The sequence below is a fragment of the Microchirus variegatus genome, assembly GCF_963457635.1.
Source record: "Microchirus variegatus genome assembly, chromosome: 4".
Classification (NCBI taxonomy): Eukaryota; Metazoa; Chordata; class Actinopteri; order Pleuronectiformes; family Soleidae; genus Microchirus; species Microchirus variegatus.
The window spans coordinates 36669452-36688396 of record NC_139805.1 but is presented as its reverse complement, the minus strand read 5'-3'; the positions used below and the strand labels follow the sequence as shown (position 1 = coordinate 36688396).

The window sequence follows — 18945 nt, the reverse complement described above, 5'->3', positions numbered from 1 at the left end:
TCACCAAGAACTTTCTTCTGGAAAAGGGTTTTTCAGAAGCAAATGGTTCCAGGTTTCGTCAACTAAAACTAGACTAAAACTATCACATATAGAAGTGACTCAAATGTGACTAAAACTAATAAGCATTTTAGTCCAAAAGACTAAGACTAAATCTAAGATGGTTGTCAAAAACAACACTGGTTTACATGACTTTTTAAAAATGTATCATGACGTTAACATAGCTATTTAGCGAAGTCACAGTGAAGTCGGGGGGCGGGATATAGCGTAAACAAGGAAGTCGGACTACCTGCTTATTCCTGAAAGGATCCCAGGCTAATATTTTACCTGTGGTACTTTAAAAAGGCCCTTGGTGTTTGGTGTGATGGCTCTTTAGTGTCGCGATGACATGGTACATGGTCCTTGAATGCATCTCGTAGCTGCTCCTATGAGCTCGAACAAACGCTGTGTTTTCGGATCGGCACGACTTTTTAAACGATGTAAACATAGCTATTTAGCGAAGTCGGTTTGAAGTCAGACCGCTGCTGTACCCGAGACGGGGCGGATTATAGCGTAAACAAAGGAAGTCGGACTACCTGCTTATTCCTGAAAGGTACTTTTACGTTGTGATGACACGGTACATGGTGTGGCTATACCACCGTGATAGAATTGAATCATCTTCGGTTCCAAACACTCATCCACCTGCGGGAGGTCGACTTGAAACAGGAAACTGTTTGTGCTTGAAAGTGTCGGTGGTTTGTGTGGAGTGGGTGGACTGAACTTTCCGCGGCAGTAAAACCTGTGTGTGTGTGTGTGTGTGAGGTCAGCATTTAAACACGTTTTGTGACTCCAGCAGGAACTCCTCTGATTGTTTTTCATTGGCCTCAGTGGGACTCTTAACAGTCCGCCTCCACCGACACAATTTTCCACCACCCTCCTTCACACCGGTCGCGCAAAAAGCGAGGTCAATCGTCGCTTTATTTGATTCCAGTACAACGGCGCTCCATCGCGATATGAAACCCCGTCTTTAAATGGAATGCGCATTAGCCTGAGAGCGCTAACCTCTGACAAAGTCATACTTTTTTATTATTATTATAACGAATGGGCCGTGGCCAGCGTTCAGGAGTACGCTAACGACACAGCGACCCAAAACTTACGGGGGGAGAATCCAGGCGACGAGGTTTCTGCTGACAGAACGCCTCGGGTTTCACGGGACCCGCGGGACGAGCTGGAGACAAAGACACCGAGCCCCTGTGTGCTGAGTCGCCCAGAATAAATATGTAACGTATAGATCGTGAAGAAGGAACAGCTGTCCTGGCTCTATCTGCGCTAAAGATACCGGTGACTGTAGGGCTGCGGGATCCAGAACCAGACCTGATTCTTATTAATGCTGTGTTTCGGTTTGGTTTGGTAAAGTCCTGGTGTTATTTACACCGTTTTTCTGACCGTACCATTTTACTGTGGTACCCCAAGGGAAGGGTGCCAAAGAATGGAACTGTTCGACCTAGTTATTTTTGGTACTACTCCTGATGGAAATTGCTTGATCTGCAGGTGCTTGTGACTACTTTGTGATGCTATTAGTACTGTTAGAAGTAGTCGGCCAAGAGGGAATGAATTTGGCTAGCAACCAAAGGGTTCAAATCCCAGGGGCTGTGGTGCCCCAAAGCAAGGCACCCAATCCCAAATTGATGTAGCTGTCAGATTCACCATCACTACTTGGTGTGCGTGCAAAAATAACTACTTAGTAGTAATAGTAGTAGTCGTAGTATTAACCTCCCTGTGCTCACTCTGCAGGTACCTGTGAGTTCTGGGCTGCAGGATCCAGATCCTCTTGCAGTATTCTATTAGTACTGTTAGAAGTAGTAGGCCAAGAGGGAATGAATTCGCCTAGCAACCAAAGGGTTAAAATTCCTAACTACTAAGTAGTAATAGTAGTAGTAGTAGTAGTATTAACCTCCCTGTGCTCACTCTGCAGGTACCTCTGAGTCCTGGGCTGCAGGATCCAGATCCTGTTGCAGTATTGTCATGATAACCAGCCTAACCCCAACCCCAACCCCAATCCTGAACCTACTGCGTTATGCTATTATTACTGTTAGAAGTATTAGGCCAAGAGGGAATTAATTTTCCTAGCAACCAAAGGGTTAAAATCCCAGGACGGTCAAGGGCTGTGGTGCCCCAAAGCAAGGCACCCAATCCCACATTGATGTAGAGGTCAAGTTCACCATCACTACTTGGTGTGGGTGCAAAAATAACTACTTAGTAGTAATAGTAGTAGTAGTAGAAGTAGTATTAATCTCCCTGTGCTCACTCTGTAGGTACCTGTGAGTCCTGGGCTGCAGGATCCAGATCCTCTTGCAGTATTGTCATGATAATCACCCTAACCCCAACCCTAACCCTACTGTGTTATGCTATTAGTACTGTTAGAAGTAGTAGGCCAAGAGGGAATGAATTTGCCTAGCAACCAAAGGGTTAAAATCCCAGGACGGTCAAGGGCTGTGGTGCCCCAAAGCAAGGCACCCAATCCCACATTGATGTAGAGGTCAAGTTCACCATCACTACTTGGTGTGGGTGCAAAAATAACTACTTAGTAGTAATAGTAGTAGTAGTAGTAGTAGTATTAACCTCCCTGTGCTCACTCTGCAGGTACCTGTGAGTCCTGGGCTGCAGGATCCAGATCCTCTTGCAGTATTGTCATGATAATCATCATGATAGAGATTGTTGTGAGTATAAAATTACATTAAAATACAACAAAAATATTATGACCTGTTATTATAAACTTTATACAACTGTTATACATCTGTTTCACCGCAACCGGCCTAGGCAGAGATTTGATGTGATTTGACGCCGTGAACTCAGAGAGTTTAAGAGGAACGTTAAGGTCACAGAGACCCAGTAAATCATCACAGATCTGATCGACTCTCACCTTCCTGTGTTCCTGTAGATTCAGAGACGAGGAGCACTTCCTGTTGCATATGGTGCACGTGAGCTTCCGCCGCGCGCTCCCTGTAAAAAGAAAAATATAGGACAAAAACATCAACTACAACGGGGGAAATAAACAGCAACAAAAAGCCGATTTTAGCCACTAATATACGTCAGTGTGAATCTATGATGTCTAAAGAATATGTTTATTGCCTTATTTCACTGTTCGACAGTGTTTTTACAAAAGGAAACGGAAGTTTGCAAACCACTCACTCTCCCACACCAAAGACCATAGTGAAAATCAGTGATTTTCGGCATTTGAGAGTCTTAAGTTATATTTATTTAAGTGACACAAAGTGACCACACGAGGCAGCAGTGGACCAGCAGCTCCTGTTTCCCCCATTGGCTAAAATCACTGATTTTCTCTATGGGGTTTGGTGTGGCTCCTTTTGAGTGAAGAAAAACTGATTTTAGCCGCTGAACAAAAGATTTGTCTCATAAAATCTACTTCAGTTTAAGTCTACGACGTCTGAAGAACACGTTCACGTCTTTATTTCGCTATTAGACGGACTTTAACAACAGGAAAGTGAAGTTTGTAAACCAGTCAAACTCCCCACACCAAACCCCATAGAGAAAATCAGCGATTTTTACAAGAATTAAACATCACAGCACACAGGAGTTGTCGATCCACTGCTGCCTCCATCCCTAAGTTACGATGACATATTTTGTCAATTCGGCTTTTGAAAACCTTTGCTCTGATTGACCTCAGTGACACAAAGTGACCACACGAGGCAGCAGTGGACCAGCAGCTCCTGTTTCCCCCATTGGCTAAAATCACTGATTTTCTCTATGGGCTTTGGTGTGTGGAGGAGAGTGAAACTTCAGTTTCCCGTTGGAAAAGTCAGTCTAACAGTTGCTAAACGATGTTCTTTAGATACATTTTATCCGGTAAAGCGGCTAAAATCGCCGTTTCCCTTCGTTTTCCACCGAGCTCAGACTCTGCGCTAAATTAAAGGCCCCGGATCTGGACTCGACCGGCGTCGGGACTCTAAACGGCTGACGGAAGTCCGATTATCTGACGGAGCGAGTCGTTTCCCCGGGACGCACAGGTCAGCAGTTAGCGAGCGGCGGGTAATCAGAGACGCGTCTCGCCTCCACGTTGCAGAAATCAATCCAAACCAGAGAGCCGAGCCGCTCTGACCTGTGTGGACGTTCCCTTTGTGCTTCTTCAGCGCGTCCTTGCTCTTGAAGCGTTTACCGCAGCTTTCCGCTTTGCAGATGAACCTGGCGTCGCCTTTGCAGGCTTCTTTATGCTGCTCGAAACTGTGAGGAGCAAGAGGAAGAGGAGGAGGAAGAGGAAGAGGAAGAGGAGGTGATTCAGCGACAGAATAACGCGAATAAGTCTCCGCGTAAAAGCAGGTTTGCATAAAAACGCCGGCTCACCTCGACTCTGAGCTGAACGTGTTGTGACACAGCGAGCACTGGTGAGCTCTGGAGTCGCCCGAAGGATCCAGCGCCTCGGAGCAATGCAAAACACTGAGGGAGGATTTAAAAAACAACAGAGAGTCAACAATTATCACAAAATAATCATCCGAATCCTGCAGTTATTTATATGTTGAAAACGTGAGATTTTGGCATTTTTCACATTTAAAATCAGTGATTTTCTCTATGGGGTTTGGTGCGGTTTCAAAAAACTTCAGTTTCCTGTTGGAAAAGTGAGATAAAGATGTAAAAAATCTTTTTTTTCATTATGTTAAACTCACTCTCCCACACCAAAGTCCACAGAGAAAGTTGCCTGAAGGATCCAGCGCCTCAGAGCAATGTAAAACACTGAGGGAGGTTTTAAAAAACAACAAAAAGTTGTTGAAAACGATATATTTACTATATTTTTTCTCATTAAAATGACGTTTAGGTGCAAAAACGGCACCAGTTCGTCTTTGATAATGACTAAAATATTAACATGTAATTGTACACAAGGGTTGATACAAACTATTATATTAATATCTGTACATATACATGTATATATCACTATATCAAAGACTTTTTTGTCCAGAAAATGTCAGACAAATGTTGAAAATAGTGATGTTTTCAAACAAAAATGGTTCAGTTTTAACCATTTCTTTGTGATACGGAGCAAAGAAACGAGAAAATATTCACATTTTTCACATTTAGGGAGGTTTTAAAAAACAACAGATTCAACAATTATCACAAAATAATCATCCGAATCCTGCAGTTATTGCTATTTATATGTTGAAAACGTGAGATTTTGACATTTTTCACATTTAAAATCAGTGATTTTCTCTATGGACTTTGGTGTGGTTTTTTGAAACCACACCAAAGTCCACAGAGAAAACCTCTGGAGTCGCCTGAAGGATCCAGCGCCTCAGAGCAATGTAAAACACTGAGGGAGGTTTTAAGAAAACAACAAAAAGTTATTGAAAACGTAATATTTACTCAATTTTTTCTAATGAAAATGACGTTTTCTATTCATATTTGTACATATAAATGCAAATATCAATATATCGAAGACTCTTTTGTGCAGAAAATGTTGACAAATGTTGAAAATAGTGATGTTTTCAAACCAAAATGGTTCAGTTTTATCGATTTCTTTGCGATACGGAGCAAAGAAACCGGAAAATATTCACATTTTCCACATTTAAAATCTGTGATTTTCTCCATGGGGTTTGGTGTGATTTCAAAAAACTTCAGTTTCCTGTAAAATCAGTTTTTTCCTGATGTTAAACTCACTCTCCCACACCAAAGTCCACAGAGAAAACCTCTGGAGTCGCCTGAAGGATCCAGCGCCTCAGAGCAATGTAAAACACTGAGGGAGGTTTTAAAAAAACAACAAAAAGTTGTTGAAAACTTCATTTTTTTCTAATGAAAATGACATTTTCTATTCATATTTGTACATATAAATGCAAAAATCAATATATCGATGACTCTTTTGTGCAGAAAATGTTGACAAATGTTGAAAATAGTGATGTTTTTTTAACCAAATGCTTCAGTTTTAACGAATTCTTTGCGATACGGAGCAAAGAAACTAGAAAATATTCACATTTTCCACATTTAAAATCTGTGATTTTCTCCATGGGGTTTGGTGTGATTTCAAAAAACTTCAGTTTCCTGTAAAATCAGTTTTTTCCTTGTGTAAAACTCACTCTCCCACACCAAAGTCCACAGAGAAAACCTCTGGAGTCGCCTGAAATCCAGCGCCTCAGAGCAATGTAAAACACTGAGGGAGGTTTAAAAAACAACAAAAAGTTGTTGAAAACTTCAATTTTTTCTAATGAAAATGACGTTTTCTATTCACATTTGTACATATAAATGCTAATATCAATATATCGATGACTCTTTTGTGCAGAAAATGTTGAAAAATGTCGAAAATAGTGATGTTTTCAAACCAAAATGGTTCAGTTTTAACAATTTCTTTGCGATACGGAGCAAAGAAACCGGAAAATATTCACATTTTCCACATTTAAAATCAGTGATTTTCTCCATGGGGTTTGGTGTGATTTCAAAAAACTTCAGTTTCCTGTAAAATCAGTTTTTTCCTTGTGTAAAACTCACTCTCCCACACCAAAGTCCACAGAGAAAACCTCTGGAGTCGCCTGAAGGATCCAGCGCCTCAGAGCAATGTAAAAAACCGAGGGAGGTTTTAAAAACAACAAAAAGTTGTTGAAAACTTAAATTTTTTCTAATGAAAATTAAGTTTTCTATCCATATTTGTACATATAAATGCAAATATCAATATATCGATGACTCTTTTGTGCAGAAAATGTTGACAAATGTTGAAAATAGTGATGTTTTCAAACCAAAATGCTTCAGTTTTAACGATTTCTTTGTGATACGGAGCAAAGAAACAAGACAATATTCACATTTTTCACATTTAAAATCAGTGATTTTCTCCATGGGGTTTGGTGTGGTTTCAAAAAACTTCAGTTTTCCTTATGTAAAACTCACTCTCCCACACCAAAGTCCACAGAGAAAACCTCTGGAGTCGCCTGAAGGATCCAGCGCCTCAGAGCAAAGTAAAACACTGAGGGAGGTTTAAAAAAGAACAAAAAGTTGTTGAAAACTTCAATTTTTTCGAATGAAAATGATGTTTTCTATTCATATTTGCACATAAAAATGCATAAATCAATATATCGATGACTCTTTTGTGCAGAAAATGTTGACAAATGTTGAAAATAGTGATGTTTTTTGAACCAAAATGGTTCAGTTTTAACGATTTCTTTGCGAAACGGAGCAAAGAAACGAGAAAATATTCACAGTTTTCACATTTAAAATCTGTGATTTTCTCCATGGGGTTTGGTGTGATTTCAAAAAACTTCAGTTTCCTGTAAAATCATTTTTTTTCCTTATGTAAAACTCACTCTCCCACACCAAAGTCCACAGAGAAAACCTCTGGAGTCGCCTGAAGGATTCAGCGCCTCAGAGCAATGTAAAACACTGAGGGAGGTTTTAAAAAACAACAAAAAGTTGTTGAAAACTTCAATTTTTTCTAATGAAAATGACGTTTTCTATTCACATTTGTACATATAAATGCTAATATCAATATATCGATGACTCTTTTGTGCAGAAAATGTTGAAAAATGTTGAAAATAGTGATGTTTTCAAACCAAAATGGTTCAGTTTTAACGATTTCTTTGCGATACGGAGCAAAGAAACGGGAAAATATTGACATTTTTCACATTTAAAATCAGTGATTTTACTGAGGGGGGTTTTAAAAAACAACAAAAAGTTGTTGAAAACTTAATATTTACTCAATTTTTTCTAATGAAAATAACGTTTTCTATTCATATTTGTACACATAAATGCAAATATCAATATATCGATGACTCTTTTGTGCAGAAAATGTTGAAAAATGTTGAAAATAGTGATGTTTTCAAACCAAAATGGTTCAGTTTTAACGATTTCTTTGCGATTCGGAGCAAAGAAACCGGAAAATATTCACATTTTCCACATTTAAAATCAGTGATTTTCTCCATGGGGTTTGGTGTGGTTTCAAAAAACTTCAGTTTCCTGTAAAATCATTTTTTTTCCTTCTGTAAAACTCACTCTCCCACACCAAAGTCCACAGAGAAAACCTCTGGAGTCGCCTGAAGGATTCAGCGCCTCAGAGCAATGTAAAACACTGAGGGAGGTTTTAAAAACAACAAAAAGTCAACAATTATCACAAAATAATCATCAGAATCCTACAGTTATTGTTATTTCTATGTTGAAAACGTATTATTTACAAAAAAATTCTAATGAAAATGACGTTTAGGTGCAAAAATGGCACCGGTTCGTCTTTGGTAATGACGAAAATATGACTCTTTTGTGCGGAAAATGTTGAAAAATGTTGAAAATAGTGATGTTTTCAAACCAAAATGGTTCAGTTTTAACGATTTCTTTGCGATTCGGAGCAAAGAAACCGGAAAATATTGACATTTTTCACTTTTAAGAAGCTGAAAAATCGCTATAACTTCTTCAGAAGTCATCTTTAATCGTCCATCACAATAGAAAGTGAATAACGCTGATGAATTTTGTGTTGTTTTGTGTTTTTGTGACAGAGTGAGTTATGTATTAGGATGTAAAACCCACTGTCTCTGCAGAGCCTGTTTGACGGGGAACTTCTTGCCACAGTTCCTGCACTTGAACTCCTTCTCCTCGGTGCTGGGTCTCTGGTGCAGACTCTGCAGGTGAGCGGCCAGGATCTCCTCGCTGGGGAAGCTGCTCTCGCACAGCAGACACGGGTGATCCTCCTTCTTTATCACCAGTTCTAGCACACACACACACACACACACACACACAATTATAAAGCTTAAAAATTAAAGTTTGTAAAAACAGATTATTCTCCTCACACCAAAGCCCATAGAGAAAACCGGCGATTTTAGCTCACGTCGGACACAGGAGCTGCTGGTCTACTGCTGCCTCGTGTGGTCACTTTGTGTCACTGAGGTAAATCTGAACGAAGATTTTTAAAAGCCGAATTGACAAAATAAGACATTAGAAGTTAGTGATGGAGGCAGCATCTGCGTGATTTTATGTTAAATCTAGTAAAAATTGCTGATTTTCTCTATGGGGTTTGGTGAGGGAGAGTGAGTGGTTTAAAGAGTGTCACAAATTTTATTAATTTTTTTTTTTTTACCCCAAAGGTCAGTCTAATGTGCAGATAAACAGTGAACATAATATTCTAAAGATATTGTACAAACTAAAGTTTACAAACTCACTCGCTGATTTTCTCTATGGGCTTTGGTGTGGGAGAGTGAGTGAGTTTACAAACTTTAATTTGTGCAATATCTTAAGAATATGTTCTCTGTTTATCTGCACATTAGACCGACCTTTTGAGGCTGAAAAATTGAGTTTGTGACACTCTTTAAACTGATTATTCTCCCCACACCAAAGCCCATAGAGAAAACCGGCGATTTTAGCTCACGTCGGACACAGGAGCTGCTGCTCTAACTGCTGCCTCGTGTGGTCACTTTGTGTCACTGAGGTCAACCTGAACAGAGGTTTTCAAAAGCCGAATCGACAAAATAAGACATTAGAAGTTAGTGATGGAGGCAGCAGTGGATCAACAACTCCTGCGTGATTTTATGTTAAATCTTGTAAAAATCGCCGATTTTCTCTATGGGATTTGGTGTGGGAGAGTGAGTGGTTTAAAGAGTGTCACAAAATTATTATTATTTTTTTTTCTTTTTACCCCAAATGTCAGTCTAATGTGCAGATAAACAGTGAACATAATATTTTTAAGATATTGTACAAACTAAAGTTTACAAACGCACTCACTCACTCTCCCTGCACCAAACCCCATAGAGAAAATCAACGATTTTACAAGATTTTAACATAAAATCACACAGGAGTTGTTGATCCACTTCTGCCTCCATCACTAAGTTCAAATGTCTGATTTTGTCAATTCGGCTTTTAAAAATTTTCATTCCGACTCACTGACACAAAGTGACCACACGAGGCAGCAGCAGACCAGCAGCTCCTGTGTCCCCCCGTGAGCTAAAATCGCTGTTTTTCTCTATGGGCTTTGGTGTGGGAGAGTGAATACTGTGATGACACAAACGAAATATTTCCACTTTACCCATCTCGACGAGATGTTTGGCCTCCTTGCTGCTCTCGTCCTCGTCTTTGACGACCTCCTCCTCTTCCTCCTCGTCCTCCTCCTCCATGTCGCTGTCCAGGTAGCCAATCAGGAGCTCCGTGTCGGCCTCGATGTCATCCACCGCCAGGTAGAAGATGTTTTCTCCATCCTGACAGAACAACAAAAACAACAACAATTTTGACTGAACCGCGTCAAAAATCCACATCATCTAAAGTCTACGGCGTCTTTAAGAACACGTTCACGTCTTTATTTCACTGTTAGACAGACTTTAACAACAGGAAACTGACGTTTGTAAACCACTCACTCTCCCACACCAAAGCCCATAGAGAAAATCAGCGATTTTAGCTCACAGGAGACACAGGAGCTGCTGGTCTACTGCTGCCTCGTGTGGTGACTTTGTGTCACTAATGTAAGTCAGAACATAGCATTTAAAAAGCCGAATTGACAAAATAAGATATTTGAATTTACTGATGGAGGCAGCAGTGGATCATCAACTCCTGTGTGCTGTGATGTTAAAATCTTGTAAAAATCGCTGATTTTCTCTATGGGCTTTGGTGTGGGAGAGTGAGTGGTTTACAAACTTCAGTTTCCTGTTGGAAAAGTGAGATAAAGACGTAAAACATGTTCTTAAGATTTTATGAGCCTTTTGTTAAGTGGTGCAAATCAGTTTTTTCAGTCATAATACTATAAGAAAAACTCCATATTTCACTAAAAATGTGTAGTATGTATATGTATTTGTATATGTAGTATAGTATATAAATGTCAATATTACGCTAAAAAATCAGAATATTACAAAAAAGTCCAAATTACGAGTGAAAAGTCGTAGTATTCCGAGAAAAAAGTTGTCATATTACGAGAAAAAGTCAATATTACGCAAAAAAAAAAGTTGCGTTAGTATGAGAAATTAATTATTACACCAAAAGTCAACATTACGCAAAAAGTCAATATTATGTGAAAAAAGTTGTAACATTACGAGAAAATTGCATAATATTATGCAAAACGCCAATATTGTGCAAAACGTCATAACATTACAAAAAGTCCATATTATGCGACTAATCTGAATATTCCGAGAAAAAGTCCAAATTACGAGAAAAAAGTTGTAGTATTCCGAGAAAAAAGTCGTAATATTACGAGAAAATGGCATAATATTACGCAAAAAGTGAATATTAGGTTAAAAAGTCATAATATTACAAAGAGTCAATATTATGCGAATAATCTGAATATTACGAGAAAAAGTCCAAATTACGAGAAAAAAGTTGTAGTATTCTGAGAAAAAAGTTGTAATATTACGAAAAAAAAGGCCATATTATGCTAAAAAAGTTGTAATATTACGAGAAAAATACATTATTACCCAAAAAAGTTGTATTATTATGAGAAAAAGTCATATTATTATCCAAAAGTCGCAATACGTCAATATTACATTAAAAAAGTCATAATATTACGAAAAAGTCCATATTAGGCGAAAAAATCTGAATATTACAAGAAAAATACATAATATTACACAAAACGTCAATATTATGTGAAAAAAGTTGTTTTACTACGAGAAAAAGTCGTAATATTACAAGAAAGAGTCCAAATTACGAGAAAAAAGTTGTAATATTACGAGAAAAAAGTTGTAATATTACGAGAAACCGTCCAAATTACGAGAAAAAAGTTGTAATATTACGAGAAAAAAGTTGTAATATTACGAGAAAAAGTCCAAATTACGAGTAAAAAAGTCGTAGTATTCAGAGAAAAAAGTTGTAATATTACGAAAAAAAAGGCCATATTATGCTAAAAAAGTTGTAATATTACGAGAAAAATACATTATTACCCAAAAAAGTTGTATAATTATGAGAAAAAGTCATATTATTATCCAAAAGTCGCAAAACGTCAATATTACATTAAAAAAGTCATAATATTACGAAAAAGTCCATATTAGGCGAAAAAGTCCATATTAGGCGAAAAAGTCCATATTAGGCGAAAAAATCTGAATATTACAAGAAAAATACATAATATTACACAAAATGTCAGTAATAAGTGGGAAAAGTCAATATTACGCAAAATGTCAATATTATGTGAGAAAAGTCGTTATATTACGAGAAAATGGCATAATATAATGCAAAAACGTCAATATTGCACAACGTCAATATTACGTTAAAAAAGTCATAATATTACAAAAAGTCCATATAATGCGAATAATCTGAATATTACGAGAAAGAGTCCAAATTACGAGAAAAAAGTTCTAGTATTTTACGAGAAAAAGTCAATATTACGCAAAAAAAAGTTGTGTTAGTATGAGAAATTAATTATTACACCAAAAGTCAACATTACGCAAAACGTCAATATTATGTAAAAAAAAGTTTTTTCCCTTCTATAAACCTGGTTTGTTAACCACTCACTCTCCCACACCAAAGTCCACAGAGAAAATCAGTGATTTTTACAAGATTTTAACATCACAGCACACAGGAGTTGTTGATCCACTGCTGCCTCCATCACTAAGTTCCAATGTCTTATTTTGTCAATTCTGCTTTAAAAAATCTTTGTTCAGATTAACTTCAGTGACACAAAGTGACCACACGAGGCAGCAGTAGACCAGCAGCTCCTAAAATGACTGATTTTCTCAATGGGGTTTGGTGTGGGGAGAGTTTCCTGTCAGTTATTATTCTCATTATCTATATTTAAATAAAAGCTAGAACCATTTATGGTAATGACACTGAGGCTGAACTCATTACGCTGTGACGTGACCTCACGCTGAGGTCACAGGTCAACACTCGGTCCTCAGAGGTCACGCTAATAAAATCAAAGCGCCGTTTTTGTTTTAACGATGGGATTCTAAATGTACATAAATAACGATTAAGAGAGAGGAAAGCCGCGCAATAAATGTCAGCGCTGATGGAACGCAGAGCTTAAAACGCACACGCCGTGACCTCTGAGCGACCAATCACGCCGCGGCGCTCGCGTCTTCGCCGAGAGGAAGTCGACCCCCGAGAACCTGAACTCCTCATCTTCTCCTCGTTTCACTTCTATTTTTCTTCCTCGGCTGAAGGAAGCAGTTGTTTTTTATCAGAGTGCAAGAGGTGAACTCACCCAGATGTGTTCAGGGGTTTAGTTTTGTTGAAAAACTACCAAAAAAAGTCAAATATCACACTTTTCAATCATCTTTTTTGTGTGAAAATTAAAATATCTACCAAAATAATCACATAAAAATACATTGCTACTGAAATAAATAAGAAAATACAGAATTGTCTTTGTTTTGGGTTGTTTTTCTGATTTAAATGTGGATTTTCTTCATTATAATGATGAATTTTAATAGGTTATAATATCGTTAAAGAGATATAAAAAAGAGATTATATTACACAAAAAGTCAATGTTACGGGATAAAAAAGTTAATGATATGAGAAAAAGTCCACACTATGTGGAAAAAAGTCGTAATACTACAAGAAAAAGTCTATATTACACTAAAAATTTGTAGTATTACAAGAAAAGTAAATCTGCAAAAAAGTCATAATATTACGCGAAAAAGTCCATATTACACTAAAAATTTGTTGTATTACGAGAAAAAGTCAATAATACGCAAAAAAAGTTGCACTATTACAGGAAAAAGTCCATATTATGTGAAAAAAGTCGGAATATTACGAGAAAAGTTCATTATTACCCCCAAAAAAGTTTTATTATTATGAGAAAAAGTCATTTTATGAAAAAGTCAATAATTTACGCAAAATGTCAATATTACGCTAAAAAAGTCAGAATATTACAAATAAGTCAATGGAAAGAGTCATATTACTACAAGAAAAAGTCGTAATATTACGAGAAACCGTCCAAATTCCGAGAAAAAAGTCGAAGTATTCCGAGAAAAAAGTTGTAATATTCCGATTATGCGAAATCTCATAATATTACACAAAATGTCAATAATAAGTGTGAAAAATAAATATTCCGCAAAAAAAAGTTTTGTTTATATGAGAAAAAATATTACACCAAAAGTCAACATAACACAAGACGTCAATATTATGCAAAAAAAAAGTCGTAATATTACGAGAAAAAGGCATAATATTGCGTAAAATGTCAATATTATGCGGGAAAAAAAGGCGGAATATTGCAAGAAAAAGTCAAAGACATGCAAAACATCCATATTACGTTAAAAAAGTCATAATATTACAAAAAGTCCATATTACGCGAAAAATCTGAATATTAAGAGAAAAAGTCGAAATTATGATAAAAAGTCATAGTATTACGAGAAAAAGTCCATATTATGCGAAAATCTCATAATATTAAACAAAATGTCAATAATAAGTGGGAAAAGTCAATAATACGCAAAAAAAGTTGTGTTAGTATGAGAAAAATATTACACCAAAAGTCAACATTACGCAAACCATCAATATTATGTGAAAAAAATCGTAATATTACGAGAAAATGGCATAATATTACGCAAAACGTCAATACTACGTTAAAAAGTCATAATGTTACAAAAAGTCCATATTATGCAAATAATCTGAATATTACGAGAAAAAGTCCAAATTATGAGAAAAAAGTTCTAGTACTCCGAGAAAAAAGTCGTAATTTTATGAGAAAAAGTCAATATTACGCAAAAAAAGTTGTGTTAATATGAGAAATTAATTATTACACCAAAAGTCAACATTACGCAAAACGTCAATATTGCGCAAAACGTCAATATTACGTTAAAATAGTCATAATATTACAAAAAGTCCATATTATGCGTATAATCTGAATATTACAAGAAAAAGTCCAAATTACGAGAAAAAGGTATTCTGAGAAAAAAGCCGTAATATTATTAAAAAAAAGTTGTGTTAGTATGAGAAATTAATTATTACGCCAAAAGTCAACATTACGCAAAACATCAATATTGTGTGAAAAAAGTCTTAACATTGCGAGAAAAAGTCAATTATTCACGAGAAAAGTCATAATATTGATGATGATGATGTCCTTGTTTACCCACTGAACACTAACTCACCTGAATGGCTGCCAGGTTCTTCTGCTCCTGCGACGGCGCCTGATGCACAAGGCGCAGCCAATTAGCGTGACGAGGATTACTGGCGTCCAGGATGTAGAGAACGTCTCCTTTACTGCCTCGGACCTGGAAACAATGTCTTAATTAGTTTGACGGTTTTTTTTTAACAGGAAACTGAAGTTTGTAAACCACTCACTCTCCCACACCAAACCCCATAGAGAAAATCAGTGATTTTAACATCACAGAGACACAGGAGTTCACAGGAGTTGTTGATCCACTGCTGCCTCCATCACTAACTTACAATGTCTTATTTTGTCAATACGGCTTTAAAAAACCTTTGTTCAGATTGACCTCAGTGACACAAAGTGACCACACGAGGCAGCAGTAGACCAGCAGCTCCTGTGTCCCCCGTGAGCTAAAATCACTGATTTTCTCTATGGGGTTTGGTGTGGGAGAGTGAGTGGTTTACAAACGTGAGTTTCCTGTTGTTAACGTGTGTCTAACAGTGAAATAAAGACGTGAACGTGTTATTAAACGTGTTATTTTAACGTTTACCTCCCACATCAGCCTGGTGTCAGAACTCTCGTCCAGTTCACCCGGCAGTTTTTTCTCGCCCGCGAATGGACCGAACTTTTCTCCCTATATATAAAAACAAGTAAACAAACAATTACACTTCACAAAACTCACAGTAAATGATATTTACAGACGGGATTCTATGTCCCAGTGACAGCCCATGGTGTGTCCGTGTATTTCCAGCAGGGGGCGTGGTTTATTTTTCTGTGTTTTTCACTAATTTTTAGACGCTACATTTACTCAGTAAAAGATCATTGTACGATCATGACGAATAAAAGTGTCATAATTCGATCACTAGTTTCACAGATAAAACAGATGGGCGTGGACACTGGTGTGATTGACAGCCGGAATCGTCCAATAGACGACGTCGCGCAATCCTGTCAGCGAACAGTCGGACGTAAAGTTACGCACTTGTTTGCAGAATGACGCATTTTTGACGTATGTACGAGGAAATTATGTCAGGAAACTGGTGCCGTTTTCATAAATAATGAAGATGAAGTGTAAAAAAAAAGAAAAGTCGCAAACAGGCTAACGGTACGACGTTTTACCGAATCACTAATTATGCGGAAAAAATCATAATATTACGAGAAAAAGTCCATATTACGAGGAAAAAGTCGTATATTACGAGAAAAAGTCCATATTACGGTAAAGAAGTTGTAATATTACATGAAAAAGTCCATATTATGCAAAAAAGTCGTAATATTACGAGAAAAAGTCCTTATTACGCGGAAAAAATCTTAATATTATGAGAAAAAGTCCATATGTGGAAAAAGTCTTAATTTTACAAGAAAAAGTCCATATTATGAGAAAAAGTCGGAATAATAAGAGAAAAAGTCCATATGTGGAAAAAGTCGTAATTTTACGAGAAAAAGTCCACATTACGAGAAAAAAGTTGTAATTTTACGAGAAAAAGTCCATATTATGAGAAAAAGTCGGAATAATAAGAGAAAAAGTCCATATATGGAAAAAGTCATAATTTTACGACAAAAAGTCCATATTACATGAAAAAAGTTGTAATATTACGAGAAAAAGTCTATATGTGGAAAAAGTCGTAATATTACGAGAAAAAGTCCATATTACGAGGAAAAGTCCATATTACGAGAAAAAAGTTGTAATATTACGGAAAAAAGTCTATATGTGGAAAAAGCCGTAATTTTACGAGAAAAAGTCAATATTACGAGAAAAAAGTTGTAATATAACGGGAAAAAAGTCGTTATATTACGAGAAAAAGTCCATATAACGTGAAAAAAGTTGTAATATTACGCGCAAAAAGTCGTAATATTACGAGAACAAGTCCATATAACGCAACAAAAAGTCATACTATTACCAGAAAAAGGCCATATCACGCGTAAAAAGTTGTAATTTTACGCAAAAAAAAGTCTAATTATTACGATAAAAAGTCCATATTATGTGGAAAAAGTTGTAATATTACGCGAAAAAAGTCCATATTATTATAACGTTTTAATCACTAAAGATTCAGAGAACGTTAAAGTTCGGTCACTGAAGATAAACGCGTTAACAGCTAGCGTAGAAGACGAATGAATCGGGATAAGAAAGAAAACTGATTCCACCTGTGTAAAGATAATCATGGAAACACAACGCTAGCTAAGACGCTAATAACTTTTATTACACTGTATAAACAGAGCACGGTGGCGGAACGCTAGTTTCCGAGAGTTGTATAAAACCACCAGGGGGCAGCGTAAGTGTGGGATAAACTCAGTTCTGCGATATATCGCTCGAACTCTAAATCCACGGAGGTCGGAAACGGTTTTGAAACCAGCGCGACGGGCGGGGGGGATTTGTTCTGTGGGAGGAGCCTGGCATTCTTATGCACAGTCTGTGAGCCCCCCCCACCCCCCAGGCCCCAGGAGTGTCCTGACACGCCTCTGTAACACTCATCTCCACTGTATGTGTGCGTTTGTTTCCTAGCATAAACCTAGCTTAAACCTAGCTTGTTATGGTTAAGGCGAGGGTTAGTTATTAACTAGTTATGGTTAAGGAATGAATGGGAGCCATAGCTGTGTCCTCACAAGTATAGCTGTGTAAACACGCGCGCGTGTGTGTGTGTGTACGTTAGTAAAATGTCGCAAAAAGAAGCGAAAATTTTAACGTGAACGTTAAAAACAGTGGAGCGCGCGACCCTCCTCCTCCTCCTCAGTGTGTGTGTGTGTGTGTGTGTGTGTAGCTACGTGGCACTTCACGTCACAGCAGCTGAGTGTGTGTGTGAGACGTTGACAACACACACACTCTCGAGTTTCCACAGCTGATTTAGTTCGTTACAAACTTTTTAAAAACGCGGCGTTTTTCAAAGAATAAAAAACAAAATGGAGACAAAGTGTCGCGTGAGGGAAACTTCACGAACCTTTTTCACTGCGCGCGCCGTGAACAGACCCACTCCATCCTGGACCTGTGACGCTTTCAGGGAGAATCTGTCCGGAACATACATGCCCAACATGGTCAGGAGTTCACTGACACCGAGCTCTCATGGTTCTTCTTCTCTTTCTTCACCTTCTTCTTCTTCCTCTTCTTCTTCGTGAAGAGGAAAACAGTCCAGGTTGAAGTTCTGCTGCTGCTGCTGCTGCTGCTGCTGCTGCAGGAAGAAACGAAAAGCAGCTTCCTGATTGGTCCAAAGTTTGTAACCAGAAGCTACTCAAGCTAACTTTACCTTTACTTTACCTTTACATCGAGTGGCTCTTCTCTGTCTTCTACTACAAAGTCATGATATTACACAAAAAAAGTCATAATACTACACAAAAAAGTCATCATATTACACAAAAAAGTCATCATGTTACACAAAAAAGTCATCATGTTACACAATAAGTCATAATACTACACAAAAAAGTAAATATTACGTGAAAAATGTCATCATATTACACAAAAAAGTCATCATATTACACAAAAAGGTCATAATACTACACAAAAAAGTTAAAATTACGTGAAAAAAGTCACAATATTACACAAAAATGTTGTAATATTACACAAAAAGTCATAATATGACACAAAAAAGTCATATTACACAAACAGTCATAGTATTACACACAAAAGTCATAATAGTACGCAAAAAAGTCAAAATACTACACAAAAAAGTCATATTATACAAAAAGTTAGTATTATACAAAAAGTCATAGTATTACACAAAAAAGTCATCATATTACACAAAAAAAGTCATCATGTTACACAAAAAAGTCATAATACTACACAAAAAAGTAAATATTACGTTAAAAAAGTCACAATATTACACAAAAAGTCATAATGTGACACAAAAAAGTCATATGACACAAAAAGTCATATTATACAAAAAGTTAATATTACACAAAAAGTCATAGTATTACACAAAAAAGTCATAATATTACACAAAAAGTTATAATATTACACAAAAAGTCAATATTACGTGAAAAAGTCACAATATTACACAAAATGTTGTGATATTACA

General features: G+C 37.1%; 1 protein-coding gene across 1 annotated transcript in view; it reads right to left on the bottom strand.

The window, feature by feature from the left end:
• Positions 1-17967, bottom strand: part of prdm5 (PR domain containing 5) — a gene marked incomplete at both ends in the record, with an annotated part of 72201 nt that extends 54234 nt beyond the window's left edge. Inside the window, 7 exons of the mRNA XM_083887884.1 lie at positions 2900-2979; positions 4097-4218; positions 8482-8659; positions 9971-10139; positions 14943-15065; positions 15495-15578; positions 17875-17967. Coding sequence (XP_083744010.1) covers positions 2900-2979; positions 4097-4218; positions 8482-8659; positions 9971-10139; positions 14943-15065; positions 15495-15578; positions 17875-17967 — 849 coding nt within the window. The remainder of the gene's footprint in view (positions 1-2899; positions 2980-4096; positions 4219-8481; positions 8660-9970; positions 10140-14942; positions 15066-15494; positions 15579-17874) is intronic.
• Between the last annotated feature and the right edge of the window lie 978 nt (positions 17968-18945).